This window comes from Protopterus annectens, chromosome 5.part0 (genome assembly GCF_019279795.1).
Source record: "Protopterus annectens isolate FY-2018-M chromosome 5.part0, PAN1.0, whole genome shotgun sequence".
In the NCBI taxonomy this organism is placed as follows: Eukaryota; Metazoa; Chordata; order Ceratodontiformes; family Protopteridae; genus Protopterus; species Protopterus annectens.
The window spans coordinates 1,423,634,748-1,423,652,476 of NC_056735.1; the positions used below are offsets into that span (position 1 = coordinate 1,423,634,748).

The 17,729-nt window shown below is 40.0% G+C and overlaps 1 protein-coding gene across 1 annotated transcript in view; it reads right to left on the bottom strand.

Moving 5' to 3' along the window:
* Positions 1-17,729, bottom strand: part of TM9SF2 (transmembrane 9 superfamily member 2) — a 1,342,976-nt gene that overhangs the window by 1,172,224 nt on the left and 153,023 nt on the right. Inside the window, exon 4 of the mRNA XM_044071229.1 lies at positions 15,201-15,316. Coding sequence (XP_043927164.1) covers positions 15,201-15,316 — 116 coding nt within the window. The remainder of the gene's footprint in view (positions 1-15,200; positions 15,317-17,729) is intronic.

Sequence of the window (17,729 nt, forward strand, 5' to 3'; positions counted from 1 at the left end):
GGGCTGGGTCTCGAGCTATTGGTAAACTTTGAGCTTTGCTAAACGGCCGTGTCGGAGCTGAGGATCGGCTCTGAATCCATCAGTGAAGAATGAACGGCGAGATTGAAGAACTACGCATCAGTTACTTTGTGACATGGATCACTACATGTGGGAGGGATATCCCTCAGCCCCCCCTAAGAGCAGCTCCCCCTCTTCCAACCAGATTTTGGACAACCTCATGGCCCAGGGTACCATCCAACCTGTCCCTCAGACAGAAAGGGGTGAATAATTTTATTCTAGACTCTTCCTAGTGCCAAGGGGATATGGTCCCTGGAGGACAATTCTGGACCTCTCCCGCCTAACTTTTCCTGCATGTGCCCAACTTTTGGATGCTCACCTTGCAAACATTTCCCTTTAATCTTGTCTCAGGGGTTCATGGCCACCCTGGACACCTATCTTCACATCTTCTTAAGGCCCAAATTCAGGAGATTCCTGTGTTTCTCTGTGGCCTCCTCTCATTATCAGTTCTCAGCCTTGTCCTTCGGTCTCTCCATGGCACCAAGGGTTTTCACAAAGTGCCTGGCACCAGTGGTGGCCTGCAGAACTCAAGGGATCAAAATCTTCCCTTACCTAGACAACCTGCTCATCCAGGTGGACTGCAAAGAATACCAACTGCTCCACTTACAACCCTCTCCTTTCCACATAAACTATCCCAAGTCCAACCTGACCTCCACATAGGACCAACTCTTCCTAGGATGCAAGATTCGGACAGATATCATGAAGGCCTTCCTACCACCCCAAAAGTACAAATGTTAACAGTACCAGCTCTTGGTCAGTCAAGCCACAGAACTGACTGCCAGGCAGTACCTCAGGCTCCTGGGCCACATGGCTTCAACTACCTCCATGTTACCATTGGCGAGACTTCACATGAGGAAGCTTCAATGGTACCAGAGATCCATTTGGACTCAGCACTCTCATCCTAAAGTACAAAAATTCCCTTCTTACCATTTCAAGAAAGATTCAATGGTGGTTGAATCAGGTGAGCCACAACCCAGGCCTACATCTTCAACCCCCCCCCCCCCCACCAGTGCAGGAAATGTACACAGATGTCTCAGTCAAGAGGTGGGGAGCGACTATGGGCCCCCTAAAAGTCCAGGGCACCAGGTCAGACTCCAGCAAATGGGAGCACATCAATGCAAGAGAGAAGAGAGCAATTCTTTTGGCCTTGAAGGCCTTTCAGCCTAAACTGAAACAGGGCCCTCAAACTGATCACAGACAATACTACAGTTCTGTGGCATGTCAACAAGCAGGGGGAACAAAAATCGTACTTGCTATGCAGACTAGCTCTCCTAGTATGGGAGCTGGCCATAAAATAGGAATTAACACTTCAGGCAGTTTACATCCCTTCAGAACAGAACTCTCAGGCAGACACCTTACGCAGGTCCATGTCACATTCCCACGAATGGATGCTCCACAGGGATGTGTTCTTGGACTTGGTCCACAGATGGGGGTACACCTCAAATAGATCTGTTTGCCTCCCCCTTGAACAGACAATTTCCGTTTGCACCAGGCTGCTTAACTCTCTGGCGAGGACAACGGACGGCTTCTCAATATCTTGGAAGGAGATGTTTCTCTATGCGTCCCTCATGCCCTCTTATTCAGAAAGTGCTACTTAAGATTCACCACGACAGACCAAAAATCACAAAGTCTTGGGTCCTGCATTATATATATATATATATATATATATATATATATATAGATATAGATAGATATAGATAGATATAGATAGATATAGATATATATAGATATATATAGATATATATATATATAGATTATATATATATATATATATATATATATATATATATATATATATATATACACATACACACATACATATATACATACACACATACATACACACACATCTACACACAGACACATATATACATATAGACACACACAAATATATATGTATATTATATAAAACACAAAACGTATACCTCCAAATAAAAGCAAATACAGTCTTTAATAGCCTTTTTGGTGTAACAAAAATGAGAGGTATAGTTAGAGAAATACAGGGGGTGGGAGGGTAACCAGGACTGCAACAGTGAATACACTTGAACGTCTACATTTATGTTAAGTGTACACAACTGTACTATGTTTAGTGTTTCACTGCTGCAGTCATTACATTTGGGTAGAATCCCAAAGCTATGGTTGGGAGGATGGATTTATACAGCATTAGGCGCAGCTATAAGGCCCTGCAGGACAGCAGTGGTAAAGCTTGCTCTGGATTTAGAGGAGAGAGGTAAATGGTAATGTTTGGCGAACGTATGAACTGAGCTCCAAGTAGCAGCTTCTAGAATGTTTCTGGTAGGAACCCCTCTGAGAAAGGCTGCACAAGTAGATGCAGCCCTGGTGGAATGAGATCTGATCCCCTTGGGGACAGGTTTACCATGGTGCATATAGCAGAAACTAATACAATGGCTTATCCATTTGGAAATAGTCTGCTTTGAAATAGCCTTTCCCTCTGCTCCTGCAGCAAATGCCACCAATATGTTGTTGTTCGGATTTTTTAAGAGATTTTGTCCTGTTTAAGTAGAATCTTAGTTGTCTGTGTACATCCAATGAATGCAAAATCTGCTCACCCTTGTTCTGTGGATTTGGTAAGAAAGTTGGCAGATGAATGGTCTGATACCACCTTAGGCATAAAGGATGGATTGGTCCAGAGAGCCACCCCGTCCGGGCAAAAATAATGAATGGCTCCACTGCCATAAGAGCCTGTAGTTCTGAAATCCTGCTAGCTGAAGTGACTGCTAAAAGAAAAGCTGTTTTTCCAAGAGAGAAATTTTAGGTCCGCAGTAGCAGCTGGCTCAAAAGAGGTAGAGTGAGTTTTTCCAAACCAAAATTGAGGTCCCATGCAGGAGTTGGTGCTCTCCTGGGAGGTCTTAAATTCTTGGCCCCTCTGAGATGCTGCTTTAGCAGAGGATGAGAAAAGAGGAGAGGCTCTGTGTTGTACTGAGCTGTAATGGCAGAGGCATGGATTTTTATGGAAGAAAAAGATAGGCCCTTGTGAAGCATCTCAGTTAAGTACTGCGGAATCGGAGGAATATTGGGCATTGCTGTGCTTACTCCTTGTGCTTGGTTCCAGGCACAGAATCTTTTCCATTTGCCACCATAAGATTTTCTAGTACTAGGCCTTCTAGCCTCCAAAATGACATCCATCACAGGTTTGCTGAGAGATGTAAACGGGTGAAATTAGTTGATTAGCCATGCTGCAAGATTCAAAGTTTGGAGCGGAGTGTGCAGAATTTGATAGTTCTGCTGAGACAGTAGGTAAGATGTCTGAGGCAGGTACCACGGAGGAAGGTGCGACACATTGCTCAGGAGCGGGTACTGGTGTTGGCGAGGCCAGTGTGGAGCAATCATAATCACTTTTGGTTTGTCCTGACTTTTAGTAGGACTTTGGAGGGCAGAGGCAGAGGGGGAAGGCATAAACTGATCAACTTTCCAAGCATTTTTGTGATGAATTCTTGTGCAGAATTTGTCCAACTGACAGTTTTGGGGTGAGGCAAAAAGATCTATGCCTGGGCTCCCAATTTGCGTGTCAAAATGTTGAAAATTTGTGGTTCCTGTTTCCATTCGTGTGGGTCCATAAGATTTCTTCTTAGTCTGCCATAGTATTTTGCTTTCCTGGTAGGAATTGAGCTTGTAGATGTATTTGATAAGTCAAGGCCGTGTTCCACAATGCCATGGCTAGTCTACAAAGGGGGTAGGAATGTGTACCCCCCTGCTTATATTTATGTAATACATGACTGTGATGTTGTCTTTATCAGTAGTTGTTCTGGATGATGGTAGTCCTTGAAGGCTGTCAGAGCATTCTGTACAGCTAGCATCTCTTTGATTTATATGTAGGTGCATTTGATTTGAGCTCCATTTGCCTGAATGCATCTCCCTGCCAGATGCACCGCCCCCAAGCATAGTCTGATGAGTCCGTAGTCCGTGTTTGGGTGGCAGTGGGTGGAATGAATGACAGCCCCTTGTTTTGGTGGCAGGCCTCTGCCCACCATAGGAACTCTAGTTGCAGGTAAGGTATGATAGGAATCCTTGTTTCCAGGCTGTGACAATGTTGACTCCATAAGCTTTTTAGGTACCATTGAAGTTTCCCCATATGCAGTCTTGCATATGGAATTAGAAGAATGCAGGCGGCCATGAAGCCTAAGGCCTGCAGAATTTGTCTTGCAGATAGCTGGGTTTTTGTGGCCACCTGTTTGAAGCAAGTCATCAATTCAATTTTGTGGCCACCTGTTTGAAGCAAGTCATCAATTCAATTTGTTTTTCTGGCGTAAGGCAAGTCATCTGGGCAGTTGTATTCAAGCTTGCACCCAGGAATGTAATTTTATGAGAGGGTACCAGTTGCGATTTCTTTTTGTTTATGGTGTACCCTATGCAAGTTGAACCCTTTTTACAAACGCCAGATGTTTTAGAAGAGTGACCTTGTTTTCTGCCTGAATTAGACAATCGTCCAGGTATGGATAAATTTGAATATTTCTTTGTCTGCAAAATGCAATTACTGGTGCTAGACACTTTGTGAAGACCCTTGGAGCAGTAGATAAGCCAAAGGGCACTGCAGAGAACTGGTAATGCAAGTAGCCTGCTTTGAAGCGCTGGTATCTTCTGCAAGATTCCCTGATTGGGATATGCAGGTAAGCCTCTTTTAAGTCTAGAGTTACCAACCAGGCATCCTTGCCTAGCATAGGTAATAACTGTTGAGTCAGCATCTTGAATTTTGGTATGTCCAGAAATGTATTTAGAATGGATAAGTCTAGAATTGGACGCCATGATTGGTCTTTTCTGGGTACCAGGAAAGTCTGGAGTAGAAACCTTGTCCCTTTTCCTTTTCTGGTACTGGTTGAATAACTCATATTCATGAGGGACATAACTTGTTTCTGGGCCTCTGCCCACTGATTTGGAGGCAGATCTGGCCATCCGTTTGGGATTGGCAACATGTGGAAGTGAAATCTGTATCCCTGGGATACTATATTTAAAACTCATTTGTCCTGGGTAATCAGTTGCCAGTTTCATGCATGAAGTGCCAGTTTTCCCCCCAAAGGGGCGGCCAAAAGATAAGTGCTTGGTGATTGCAGTGGAAAGTCATTGACACTGTTTACTATAGGGAGGTGCCTTGCTGCTTCCAGATTTGGAGGTGGAGGCACACCATTGCTTTGTTCTAAAAGTTCCTTGTGACTGAAACCTGGAGCCTTTGGAATGTCTGGGCTTGACCTGAGCGGCTCTAGTGTGTACAAGAAATGACCAGTTCTTAGTAGGCCAGTGCCTACTAAACCTGTGTGGCTGCACTTGTAAGAAATCTTTCACAGTTTGCATAGATTTAGCTTCATCTTCCATCTTTTTCAAACCTTCTTCAGCCTTATTACCAAACAGACTGTCCTGTTGTAAAGGAGCATCCAACAATTTTGCTTTAACATGGTTAGGCAGACTTTGCTCCTTGAGCAAAGCATGCCTTCTTAACACAGATCCAGTTACAGCAGCCCTGCAAGAGGCCTCCAAGGAATCAAAATCACACTGCAAAGTAAGTTTTCCAACTTGTTCAGCTGAATGCAATAAATCCTGCAACCCTTTATTTTCCACACTGTCAGAAATCAACATAATTTTCTGTTCAAGTAAACCCATGACATGCTATTGGTATTTAAGCATATGAAATTGACAGTTTAAAGCCCTGATTGCCAAGGTTGCAGATGTGTAAACCTTCTTATCCCATCTATCCAGCACCCTGGAATCTCTATCAGAAGGGGTAGGATTTTTAGCAGTAGAGGCCTTAACGCCCTTGGGACCCTGAGAAATGGTTTCAGGGTCAGCAGTAGGTTTTTTGAAAAGGAATTTGTGGTAGTCCGGAACCCTGTAGTATCTGTCTGGCTTATTAGGAGCCGGAGGCAGGGAATCAGGAGTCATACTGGAGTCTGAGAAAACATCAACAATGTCTAGAACAGGAGGTATAGCCAAATGCCTATGCTGAGGAAGAAGAAAATCCCCAAGTCTCTTTTAGATTCAGAGAAATTCTGACTCTCCCAGTGAAAAAGTGTTCCCTTAAGGTATGCAAAGTTTCTCCAAAAGAGAAATCCTCAGGGGAGAAGCAGAAGGGATGGAGTCTTCTGCATCAGAGTCCTCATAAGTGGGTATAGATAATTCCTGATCAGAACAGGAATCAGAAGAAATAGAAGCCGGATCTTAAGATTCATAGTCAGTGCCTTGCCTAGATCTCTTAGCAGGAGGGGGATGGGTACCCCTGATCAAGGTAATTAAATCTTCAGCCATTTTGATCATTTGTTTTTTTAGGCATTGGGGCCTGTACACATGGCCCAAGCGTCATTTTTTTTGAGATAGAAGTAGTTTTTGGCCTTAGTTTTGAAGATTGCGTCCGTTTAATATACAAATCTTTAGGCCTGAAAACATCCTCAGAAGCCAGTGCCTGCTCAGCGGCTCCTGACCAATCTAAGATAGAGACATCCGCGGGTTCAATACTTAAAGCATCTTGCAGCATACCGGACTCCGAATGGGTCTCAGTAGAGGCCTGCGAATCAAAAGTAGCAGGTATCAGGGGCTGCGAAAGCGCCTCACTGAGTACCGGCGAATCGGCGACTGGCTTAGGAGAAGCCTCGTCTGTTTTGGACTTCGACGGCCTGTCTTTTTCTTTGCGTTTTTAGGTATTCTGGTAGTCTGATTGCTAACAGACGACATTTCTGGATAGTTAAATCTTGAGCCAAAATATTAAGCAAAAATATACCGACATTTAATCGTGCGTTGATTAAATTTAGCACAAAACCGACAGCAAGGCACGTTGTGGTCAGGGCCTAGGCAAGGAATACAGTACAAATGAAAATCCTTTGAGGTATTTTCTTCCCACGAGTAATGCAATTATTAACTTTTACTAACATTGGTAAGAAGCAAGAAAAAGTTTCCCCAACGGGGCACTTAGCTTTTAATTGAAGACTTCGGTTCTGAAACTCTAAAACAAAAATTTCAGGAGTCGGCTGACCGGCACTTGCGAACTGCTTCTGCTTCGGGCACCGTGCGGCAAGAAAGACTGATGTAATGGCGTCGGCTGCATGTTTCATACCCCTGACGACATGACATCATGGAAGAAGGGAAAGCAACCGACGCAGGACCCAAGACTTTGTTAAATCAGGCCGACTGAGGGCAACCTGCTAGTAGATTACCCAAATGTAATGACTGCAACAGTGAAACACTAAGAATATCTTGAGGGATGACTTAATACTACATACCCTCACCTTGCTAAGGTTTTTGTACTAACTGCTACATTAAAAGCATTAAATTACTCCATATGTAATTCAGTGGATAAGATGCTGGTTAATTTAAGCAACAAGATGAACAAGTCTGTGGAATCTGACTATACCAAAAGGTGTTACCAGTGGTGTCTGTCAGGGCTCTGTACTGTGGCTTCATTTTAGGATATTCTTTTCAGCAATGAAAGTGGGAAACTGTTACATATAACCAAACATATTGATGACTGCAAACTACATCAAAAATTTGATGAAGTTCACCAAGATTGTGTCCAAAATACGCATATAGCCCAGTAGTGACGTCACTTCTAATGTCAAATAAGTGGTGATCAACTCATAAAAATGAAAATAGTTTTAAAAATCTATAAACAGTAGACAATTAAACACAACAAAGTTCTATGAACAATGGCAGACAAACTGAGACCAGTCTGCATTTACCAGAGTCAGGAAAGTATATTCATAAACCCATCTAGTTTTAAAGGAAAAATTAAGTTACTCTAAGGTGATCGGTGTATCACTTTATACCTCACTGATCTGACCCAGTATTTGGAAGCAATACTGCACTGTGTAACCTTTTAACAAGTCATCTAAAGAACATGAACGGTAAAATGATTCCAGACTATAAAAAGTCAAATGGTTGGGAAACCTAAATTATACAGCAAAGCTTCAGGAACTGTAATTATATTAATTTTCTTACACATGACGTCTGCCTATTCTACAACTCAAAGTGTGATCCAGGTTCATTTGAAAGTCTGCCCCGGAATGCATAGCTGGGGAAGTTAGCACTACCCTGTGAAACTGAATACTGAAAAAAAAAAGACATAAATACAAAAAAAAATGTGACTTAATATTACGCAAAACCTTCCAGAGTTTGGAACAAGTTTCCCCTTCCTATCAATATAAGTCAGTCATTAACTTACTTCAAAATGAATCTCATTTTTTAAACATTTATTTTTAATTATTTATTTAATTTGCAGTTGTTTAACCAGGATAGTCCATTGGGCCTAAAGAACCCGTTTTCAATGGAGTCCTGGGGAGAAAAGCTCCACATACAGATTATACAAAGATTAAGTTCCACACAGATTACATGAATATTACAGAGAGTAATATTGTACAATTTCAGGTTATAAAACACATCAAATATATTTTAATCAAAAGTAATAAATGCAATAGTATTAAAAGTAGAATTTTTTTTTTTTTTTTTTTTTTTATTTTAGTGGGATCGGTAGTTAGATGCAGCAGGCTAAGAGATTGCTAGGTACAAGTAAGGATTTGTATACTACAAGCAAGCATGAATTTGCTATCTGGGATTTGTAAGAAGGGGAAGAGAAAGAAGAGTGGAGGAGTAGGTTATGGGGGATGGGAGCAGGAGCATTGCCATGCTGATGTTAGATGAAAGTGAAGTAATTTATTAAAGTATGGGAGGCTAGTGGTTGTACGAATGGAGGGGGCAGTGAGTTCCATAGGCGTGCTAGTGAGAAGGACAGGAGGTTTTGTCCTGAGGGGTGGAGGGGTCTGTAAACCTCAATAAGGTTTTGATTGTTTGATCTTGGAAGTCTTTGGGTGTGGTGCATTTTAAAGGTAGTGGAGAGGGAGGGACAGAGGTATGGCTGGAATAAGAGTTTATGAGCATAGGTGAGCTGAGTGTAGGAGAGGTAGTTGGGAAGTTCTAGCCAGTTGAGTTTGTGAAGAGGTACACAGTGATGGGTTGATTATTTGTTGCTGGTGGCAAATCTGGCTATTTTATTGTAGCAAGAGGACAGTTTGGTTTTGAGAGATGATTGCAGGTTTGTTAGAAGAGGGGCACCATAGAGAAGGGAGGGAAGGAGAAATGTGGTAGAGAGTGTATGTTTTGTAGTTGAGGTGAGGAACCGATTATGTCGGTAGAGCATGCCAAGTTTTTGGTGGATTTTTTTATGTTTAGTAGTAGATGGGAGTTTAATTTAAGCTTGTCATCGATTTGGATTCCTAGTAGTTTGGTTTCAGATACCAGCTCAAGAGGTGTGTTACTTTGGCTGGTGATGGACAATAAATTTCTATCAAAGTTATTAGTTTTAGAGGGAGTAAATATCATTAGTTTAGTTTTAGCAGCATTAAGTGCTAGATGGTTCTTTCATCCACTGTTCTGTGGAGGAGAAGGCATCTTGAGTAAGTTTTAAAAGAGTTGGGATGGATGAGGCAGCACAGATAATTGTGGAATCATCTGCATGTTGAATAATGTTTGCAAGAGGGATAGAGTGGAAAAAGTCATTTATGAAAATATCGAGGAGGGGTGGCCACAGTATAGGATCTTGTGGGACACCTGTGGGGGTGTTGAGAAAGGAGGAGGTGGCTTTCTTCCACTTGACAGCTTGTTGCCTATTAGAGAGATAGCTGGTAAACCAAGTAAGGGATGATAATGAAAGGTTTAGTTTAGATAGCTTAGTAAGAAGTAGGTTATGAGAGATCGTGTCAAAGGCCTTAGAGAGATCGAGTAGGATGGTAGAAACAGTGAGGCCAGAATCTCTAGCTTTATTCACAGTTTCTAGGAAGGATAGGAGGGCTGTCATGGTACTGTGATGGGGTCTGAATCCATGCTGGGTAGGAATTAATAGGTTGTTATCTAAGAGATGGGGAAGGAGTTGAAGATGGATACATTTCTCTAGGAATTTTGAAATGGGAGAGAGGATGGCGATGGGACGGAAGTTGGTGATATTAGTATTAGTTCCACCTTTATGCAGAGGAATGATGTAAGCTTTTTTCCAGATTTGAGGAACATTGCCTTCTTGGATGGAGCGGTTGATTAGGATACTGATAGGGAGGGCAATGGCTTCAGCAGCTATGCTGAGGAAGTATGAGGGAATGTTATCAGGGGCATTGGTGCATGGTTTTAGTTTCTGTAGGAGTTTTTTTATGGTGGAAGTAGGAATCATTTTAATGTGGAAGGGTGGGGGTTGAGATGTGGGGGATCTGAGAAAGAAGATGGAGGGGGAGTTGGGTGAGGAGAAGTGGAGGTAGTTGGTGGATTGATATTTGAAAAAGAGGAGGTAAGTTTGGAAATAGAATCTATGAAAAAAGAGTTGAACTGTGTGGCAAGATCAGCGTCTTTATTAAATCATCACATTTTAAGTTGTAACACGAGTTCACATACACTAATACAGGAAACAAGCCTTAACAGGTCTCATCGCTGTGTAGTATACAAAAAATGCTTTAACATTTTCCATTCAAACAATTACACAAATTGCTCAACTACTACCTTCCCTTAAACCTCACTCCACCTAAGTATTAGTCTCCACATACCGTTCTCACAAATTTCATTTTTGCTCTTTCACTTTTTTAAAGATCCCACAACCAGTACTTTTATCTCCTTTACAATATTTTATACTTGCATTAGTTTACTTAGATTTTTATTTCCATTTTCTAGCAACTAGCTGCCAATACTATAAAGCTTAACAAGACTTCATGCAGATACTACAGTGCAAGCCCAAAAGGTAATTTCTTTAGTTACCACCACTTGTTCCCCCAACATTCCAGGTAAAGTACTGTGTACGAAATTCTTTAAATCTGCAAACTCATTACATTCCCAAAAGGTATGTGCCCAGTTCTCACTCTTCATCACATCTGGAACGTCTGCTACCTACCTGAAAACAAATAATTCTCTAAAGTCTATCTGACAAAGAGAGAGGAACTTAAGGCAAGGGTAATGGGTATGATTCAAGAGTTATTAGGGAATACATAATTTCCAGAAGAATAGCTAGATTCTTGCATACCTGGGAAACCTAAAGATTTATTCCCATTGTTCCTTTTTTATGGGTCACCCTGTCCTCTTATGAATCTTTCCTGTCTCCCTCCAACTGATTCTTATAGTTATTGTACAATATTTTATATGCCTTACTAATTATCCTTTAACAGCATCTTCTATTCTAGATTCAACTAAAAACTCTACCAAATCTAGTCTTTCGCCCAACACCCCCCTTTCTCCTTCTCTTTCACCCAACACTCCGTTAGCAATCCTCAATAAGAAAGACAACTTCTAATCTGCAGTCCAAATTTCTGGATTAGCCACATCCTACTCTATTACCTATCCCTCCCAATTGATTTGCTCCTAAATACCTTGGTTCATTTCCAATTAACTTCATTAAATTCCATCTACCTCTTTCCTATTTTCAATACTCCTATTGCAGACATCCCTTTTGGTAAAGTCTTTCCCCATTCTTCTGCTGGCTTAATTCTTAGGATACCTTCTATGTCACAATATTCAGTAAGGGTGACATTCTCCTTACGGACTTTCATCCTAGTCTCTTTCTCTCCCATGAACACCCACCACCATTATATCACCATCACTCTCCATTCTGATTTACACCCTACTGCTTGAGTTATGTATATGACCATTAACTACACAGTATCCACAGTTTCTCTTCTGGTTGAGAAAAATATACTTGACATTTATACAAGATTAAAAGGGACTAAAAATTGCATTAATTGCATATATCTTACTCACCATTTCCATGATCAAAAACTTCCAGTTTCTTACCTTTCATATCATCTTTTGTTTAGTTTCAATACGAATATCCTTAGCTACCAAAACATAATATTTTTCATCTATACACCTACATAGGTCATCTTCTCATGTCCCCCAGAACATTGGGATTGCTGAACCAACACATGAATGGGCTCAGCTGTAGCAGTTTTTGTGTTTAATATCCTGAAAAGACTTGAAATTGTTTCAGAAAACTTTTGATTATATATCCAGGCATATCTTCTCAAAACACTAGCAGTGACCCTGGACACAATATCTGCACAATTATACATACTCTTCAAAACACAATTAGACACGAGGCAGGTTGGAAACATTAGTATTCAGATAGGACTTATTGTTCGAAGAAAAAGAGGCAGAACAATCCTTCAAACGGTCTACACAATTAAGACTGTTAGTTTGAGGTACTTTATAAAGTCTGCCTGCCTTTTTGGGGACAGAAGGCAGAGTCAAGGTTATTGCAGTCAGCATTTAACGCACCATTCCAAGTCTGGCTTGACAGGAGGAATCATAAGGTATATTTACTTGCAACATATTACATCATCTCCTCAGTTTAGGGGGAGCATTCACCTTGATCCCACAAAAATACTTCATTCACCCTGGAAATAGTCTCAGAAAAGGGAAACCGTAAAGAAGTTGGTGAGGGCTTACTTTCTTTTAAATCAAGGTCTTTGGCTTGAGAATCTGCAGGAAAAGAAGCCCTAGCTCCATCTATGTCATACGTCTGACATTTTGCTCTGGAATTACTTTACCCATTAATCCTGTAATAAACTCCTGCACAAGGTAAGAAAATCATTCTTATGAACAAAGTGCCCTGAGATGAGCAATGTCATATTTTGTTTATTTTTTCTAGGGACATGTCTGGAAAAAGACAGCCTAGGAGATGGCACTTAATCACGAACACAAGTCTAGTTCCCTGGCCACCCTGGGAAAAATTTCCCAAAGAACCTCCCGGATCCAAAGAAGTGCCATGGGGGCAGAAGGAACTACACCAGAAGAACCCACAGAAACAAATGAGTGGTTTCAGCATCTATGAAAGGCGACTGCAAAATCACCTACACAGCTAAGGTATAGTCTGAGCCACAGTATAGACAAGGGCATCTTCTTCTGCTGCTCTATTTTTTTTTTATTTTTTTTTTTTATTTACTTTAGGTACAGCAGGACCAGAGTTCAGTATCTATGCTGTAGCAAAGGAAGCCTGTTTGCCAGTTGCACTGCTGGAAACAGTCCGCTGGAATGCAAGGTGCCACACAAGTCTTCATATGCAGCATGCACATTTACACCTACCCACACAGTCCCACTTCATAAAGTAAAAGCACAAACAGTGCACAAAAATTCCTGACAGAACTGAAAGTCTAAGTGCCCTGACAAAAATCAACTAATGAAGCTAAGTTGTCATGAAGTTTATGACAGCACCACAAACGTACGTTTCCAGCCCTGAAAAACACTTCAACCCTTTAACTCAACACCTTCCAATAAAATGTTTTAAAAGCAGTACATCTTAACAAAAACAGCTTCCAATAATCATTTCTAAATTAGTAGTTCCAGACAGGAAATTTCTGATATTAGTAAAAATGACAATATTCGTAAAAGGGGAAACATAGCTTTATACCAAGAAATAAAATAGAATAAAGCTCGCTTAAAGGAGCAATACATTCTGTGAGGAAGGGTTCCCCATGGGGATTTATCTGCAAGGAATGATGCCTGCATGAAGCTGACTACTGTTCCAGTGAATCCTCAGAGCTGCTTTCTTTTGAGGTAGCAAGAAAACTACCGACGTTGACCACACTGACTGGACAATTCCTTAAAGGGAATTCAGCAATCAAAATTTAGAGTGTAGGTGGAGGAGGAGGAAGACAGAGCTTTTGGAAGCCAAACTGGCTGTTGTATCCTTGGCAGAATACAATGTAAATGACCAAAAAGGCTACTGCAAGAGTGAAAATGATTAACTTCACCAGATACAAAAAAAAAAAGATGAACAAATAGAAATCATGGAGAAAATGGAATTTACTGTGTGTGTAAATTATATATATATATATATATATATATATATATATATATATATATATATATATATATATATATACACACACACACACACACACACACACACACACACAACAAGCCATTAGCATATCAGCACTTACAAAACCTAAGAACACCATTGTGAAGCATAAGCAAAAATACTATACAATTCAACAGGAAAAAAACTCAGGTAAACAATCACAACCCTACCTTTTTACAGATGAAAAGCTGTAGCACAGCATGCACACTTAATTCTACATGAACACTGCTAATCCCCTTAATAAACTGAAAATACCCAATGCAGCAGTAAATGACGTATGGTGTCACTACTGCATAGGTTGCAACCATATCTTATTGTTATATTCTGTCTCATTGTCGTCACTGTGAATATGTATATTATACTTTGCATCGGTAGAATGCCATTATCTGTAAGATACTGTTTCTGTGTATTTTAATGAAACTACATGTGTCTGACATACCACATATTACTACTGTCACTGTTGTACTGTATGTTACTTATGCCTCTACATCTTATGTTCTTGATGAAAATGTAGGACTTCTGTATACTGTATTTGATGATTTGAAACTGTTCATTAACTAGCTTTGGAGCTTTCTCCTCAGAAAAAGGGCTTTATGCCCAGTCGGACTAATCTGGATAACAAGTGTCACATAAAAAAATAATAAATTAGGACTCCTGCCAGCATGATAAAAATGTATTCAAACATGTAAACCTGCATCTCTTGCAGCCAACAATCTTCCAGTAAAGTTTCTCAAAACAGCTGAGGATGCCTTTGCATATCTAGTATCCATGCTTCTAAATCTCCCTGTCTCCAAGAAGCTATAAGCTCAAAACTTAGGAAACAATCCTATGTTGTTCAATTGTTCCCAGTGGCAAATCTCTTGCGAACTACATATCTATAGCCATCTTGTACCCGCTATCTAAAACACTTGACAGATGTGTTCACCTACAATTAAAATCAACTACCTAACAGAGAACAAATTACTTTCCCAGACACAGCATGGAGTTAGACCAAGCCATAGCACAAACAGCATTACTAACTTTCACAAACTATGCTCATGAAAGACATGGTGAAATGGTTACATCCCTATTTCTAGACTTATTCAAAGCATTGGATACAGTTTCACACCCCATATTATCCATGCCTAATGAACTCTCATGCTAGTGATGACTGAAGCAGCACATTCCTACATCTCATACCTCTCTCCTAAGGAAGAGATTCAAGTAAAATAAACTACAGCTTCATCTTTAAGTTGATCAATCATTTCCAAAGACCACATAAGCATATGCACTTAAAAGAAAACAGAAGGCATCTCAAAGTAGTAAAATAATCTTAACTTACCAGTGATGCTGATAGTTCAAGAGCATCGCTTTCTTTAAAAAGTCTAGCTTTTGGTCTCCACTGTTATATTTCACAGTACAAACATATTTGCAGTCTTCATTCTTTTTAAAATTAAACTGCAAAAATGAAAAAAGAAAACACAATGGAACATATTGTAAGTACCACAACCACATCTTTAAAGCAGTGGTCTACAACAGAAGCTGCTTCAAGCATGTTAACACCTCAGTTTTCTACTATTAACATAAAACCCAATAAACAGTCAAACTTTGAATTAGTTATTCATTTCTATACACTGATAAGTTAAATTTGAAATTATCACACTAATTAAAAATTCACAGTGTAATTAATTCATAGCTTATAATGATTCTGGACAATTAAGTTCTCAAACATGACAACACAAGTCAACATGCCATTCTAACACCTACTGTGAATCTGCAAAATCAGAATGGATCCATTACAGCCAATGCCTGGTCCAATGGCTAGAATAAACTAGTACTGGTTAGGTGTTTATTAAATATCTATGACAATATTTGCTATTAGAAAAAAATTAAGTGAGTAACACATGCATGTACTTAAAAATGAAGAAAATTACCAAAATGTTATATCCTATAAGTGTTCACTAAAGTATAAAAGAAAGTTATGCAAGTACCATAATGACAGATCAGTGTTGTTTCATTTTTGTCCAGTTCAATGTTTAGGTTGTTTGATATGAATGTATAAGACCTCAACATCTTCTTCCAGAGCTTTGGATCAGTGACTCTGACTCCTCCCTTACCTACAATTTACTCCTTTTGTCTAAATTACATCAGATCAAGTTTGATGACAGTTTCTAACCACAGAGAAAAAAATAACTGGATAAGAATAAAACTCCTGTGGAACAAAATAGCAACTTAAGTAGGCCAAGCTTGGTAATATGGCCTAAAGAGTCTTGGTCGGGGCCTGTCGGAGCACCGGAAGTTTGCTGGTGGTAGATTGGAAGGAGGGAGGGATGTTAAACAGGACAAAAATAAAAAACTGATAAACTTACGTACACACCATAATGTTACATCTGTCCTAACCATTTTCATTCTTCAACTGATGGGTCTCCAAACCAACTATGCTGCTTCTACCAGATCCTTGGATCCAAACTCTCAAGCTCCTCCCTTTTCCTATAATCCCTGCCCACTTCACACACCTCAGATCAAGTTAGCTGCCCACAGAAGACAGTATGCAATATTTTAATAGGATTCAAAAAAATAAAAAGAGCTGGAGCCCAAATAAGGAACAGTTCCCAGACTGAAACTCTTTGGGCTATCCATGAGCAAAGGGAAGAGGGAAGTTGAGGAAGAATGACAATAGACAACACAGATCTAACATTAAGGTGAGTACATAACTTTGTTTTCATTTTCATTCATTCCTCAACATCTGGGACACAGTCTTCTGCTAGATGAACCTTGGGTGGTCCTCATGGTAGGATATTCTGGAGTACTGTGGAGCGAAAGGCAGCTCTTTTCCTAGAAATCAAATCCAGTTTGTAATGAGCAATGAAAGTATACGCACTGGACCAAGTGGCAGTTACACAAATATCTATGGTAGCCCTTGACCAAAAGGCTGGGAAGACCCCACAGACCTTCTGTAATGAGCTCTAAGAGGCTTAGGCAAGGATAATCCATGTTCACTATAGACAAGACCAATAAAATCCAATAACCACTTGGACAGTGTAACTATGGAAACCGACTTGTTTTGTTAGATGAGGAGGATATAAACAACTGGTCAGTCTACTGAAAACTTCATTTTTATCCAGAGAGAAACCAAAGATAATCTATGTACATCAAAAAGATGGAGCATACACTCTCCCTTATTTGAGAAATTTGGAAAGAAACATGGGAAGTTAATGACTTGGTTAATAATAGACTGAAAAGCTACCTTAGGCAAAAAAGATGGCTTGCTCAGCAAAAACAACCTGTTTTCATGGAAAACCATGTAAGGAGATTTGGAAAATAGATCCTGGAGTTCAGACTCATATAGCTGATAATCATAAAAACGGTTTTCCAAGACAAAAAGTTTAGATATGACCGGAGGGTTAAAATAAGCTTTGGGTCACAGCTTGAAGCAAAATAGTTAAGTCCCAAGGAGAAGTAGAATCATTTAGTGGACGTCTGAGTAGAAAAACTCCTTTGATAAAGGCTTAACATAACTCAAAAGAAGCTAAGGTAAAAATGATTTTGTCTAGATGGAAATCTGAAGTAGCAGCTAAACAGACTTTAATAGCAGGAAAGCTAGCCACAAAAAACTAGCCCCTTCACTGAAAACTGGGGCTAAAAAATTAAGTATAGCTGGCATGGGGGAAAAAGGGGGGGGGGGTTCCGGATCCCTATTAGGGGCCCAGAATAACAAAAGTAAACCGAAGAGATTTGCAATCTTTCTAACGTTATACATATACATATATACACATACATCTATATATATATATATATATATATATATATATATATATATATACACACACATATATATATATATATATATATATATATATATATATATACA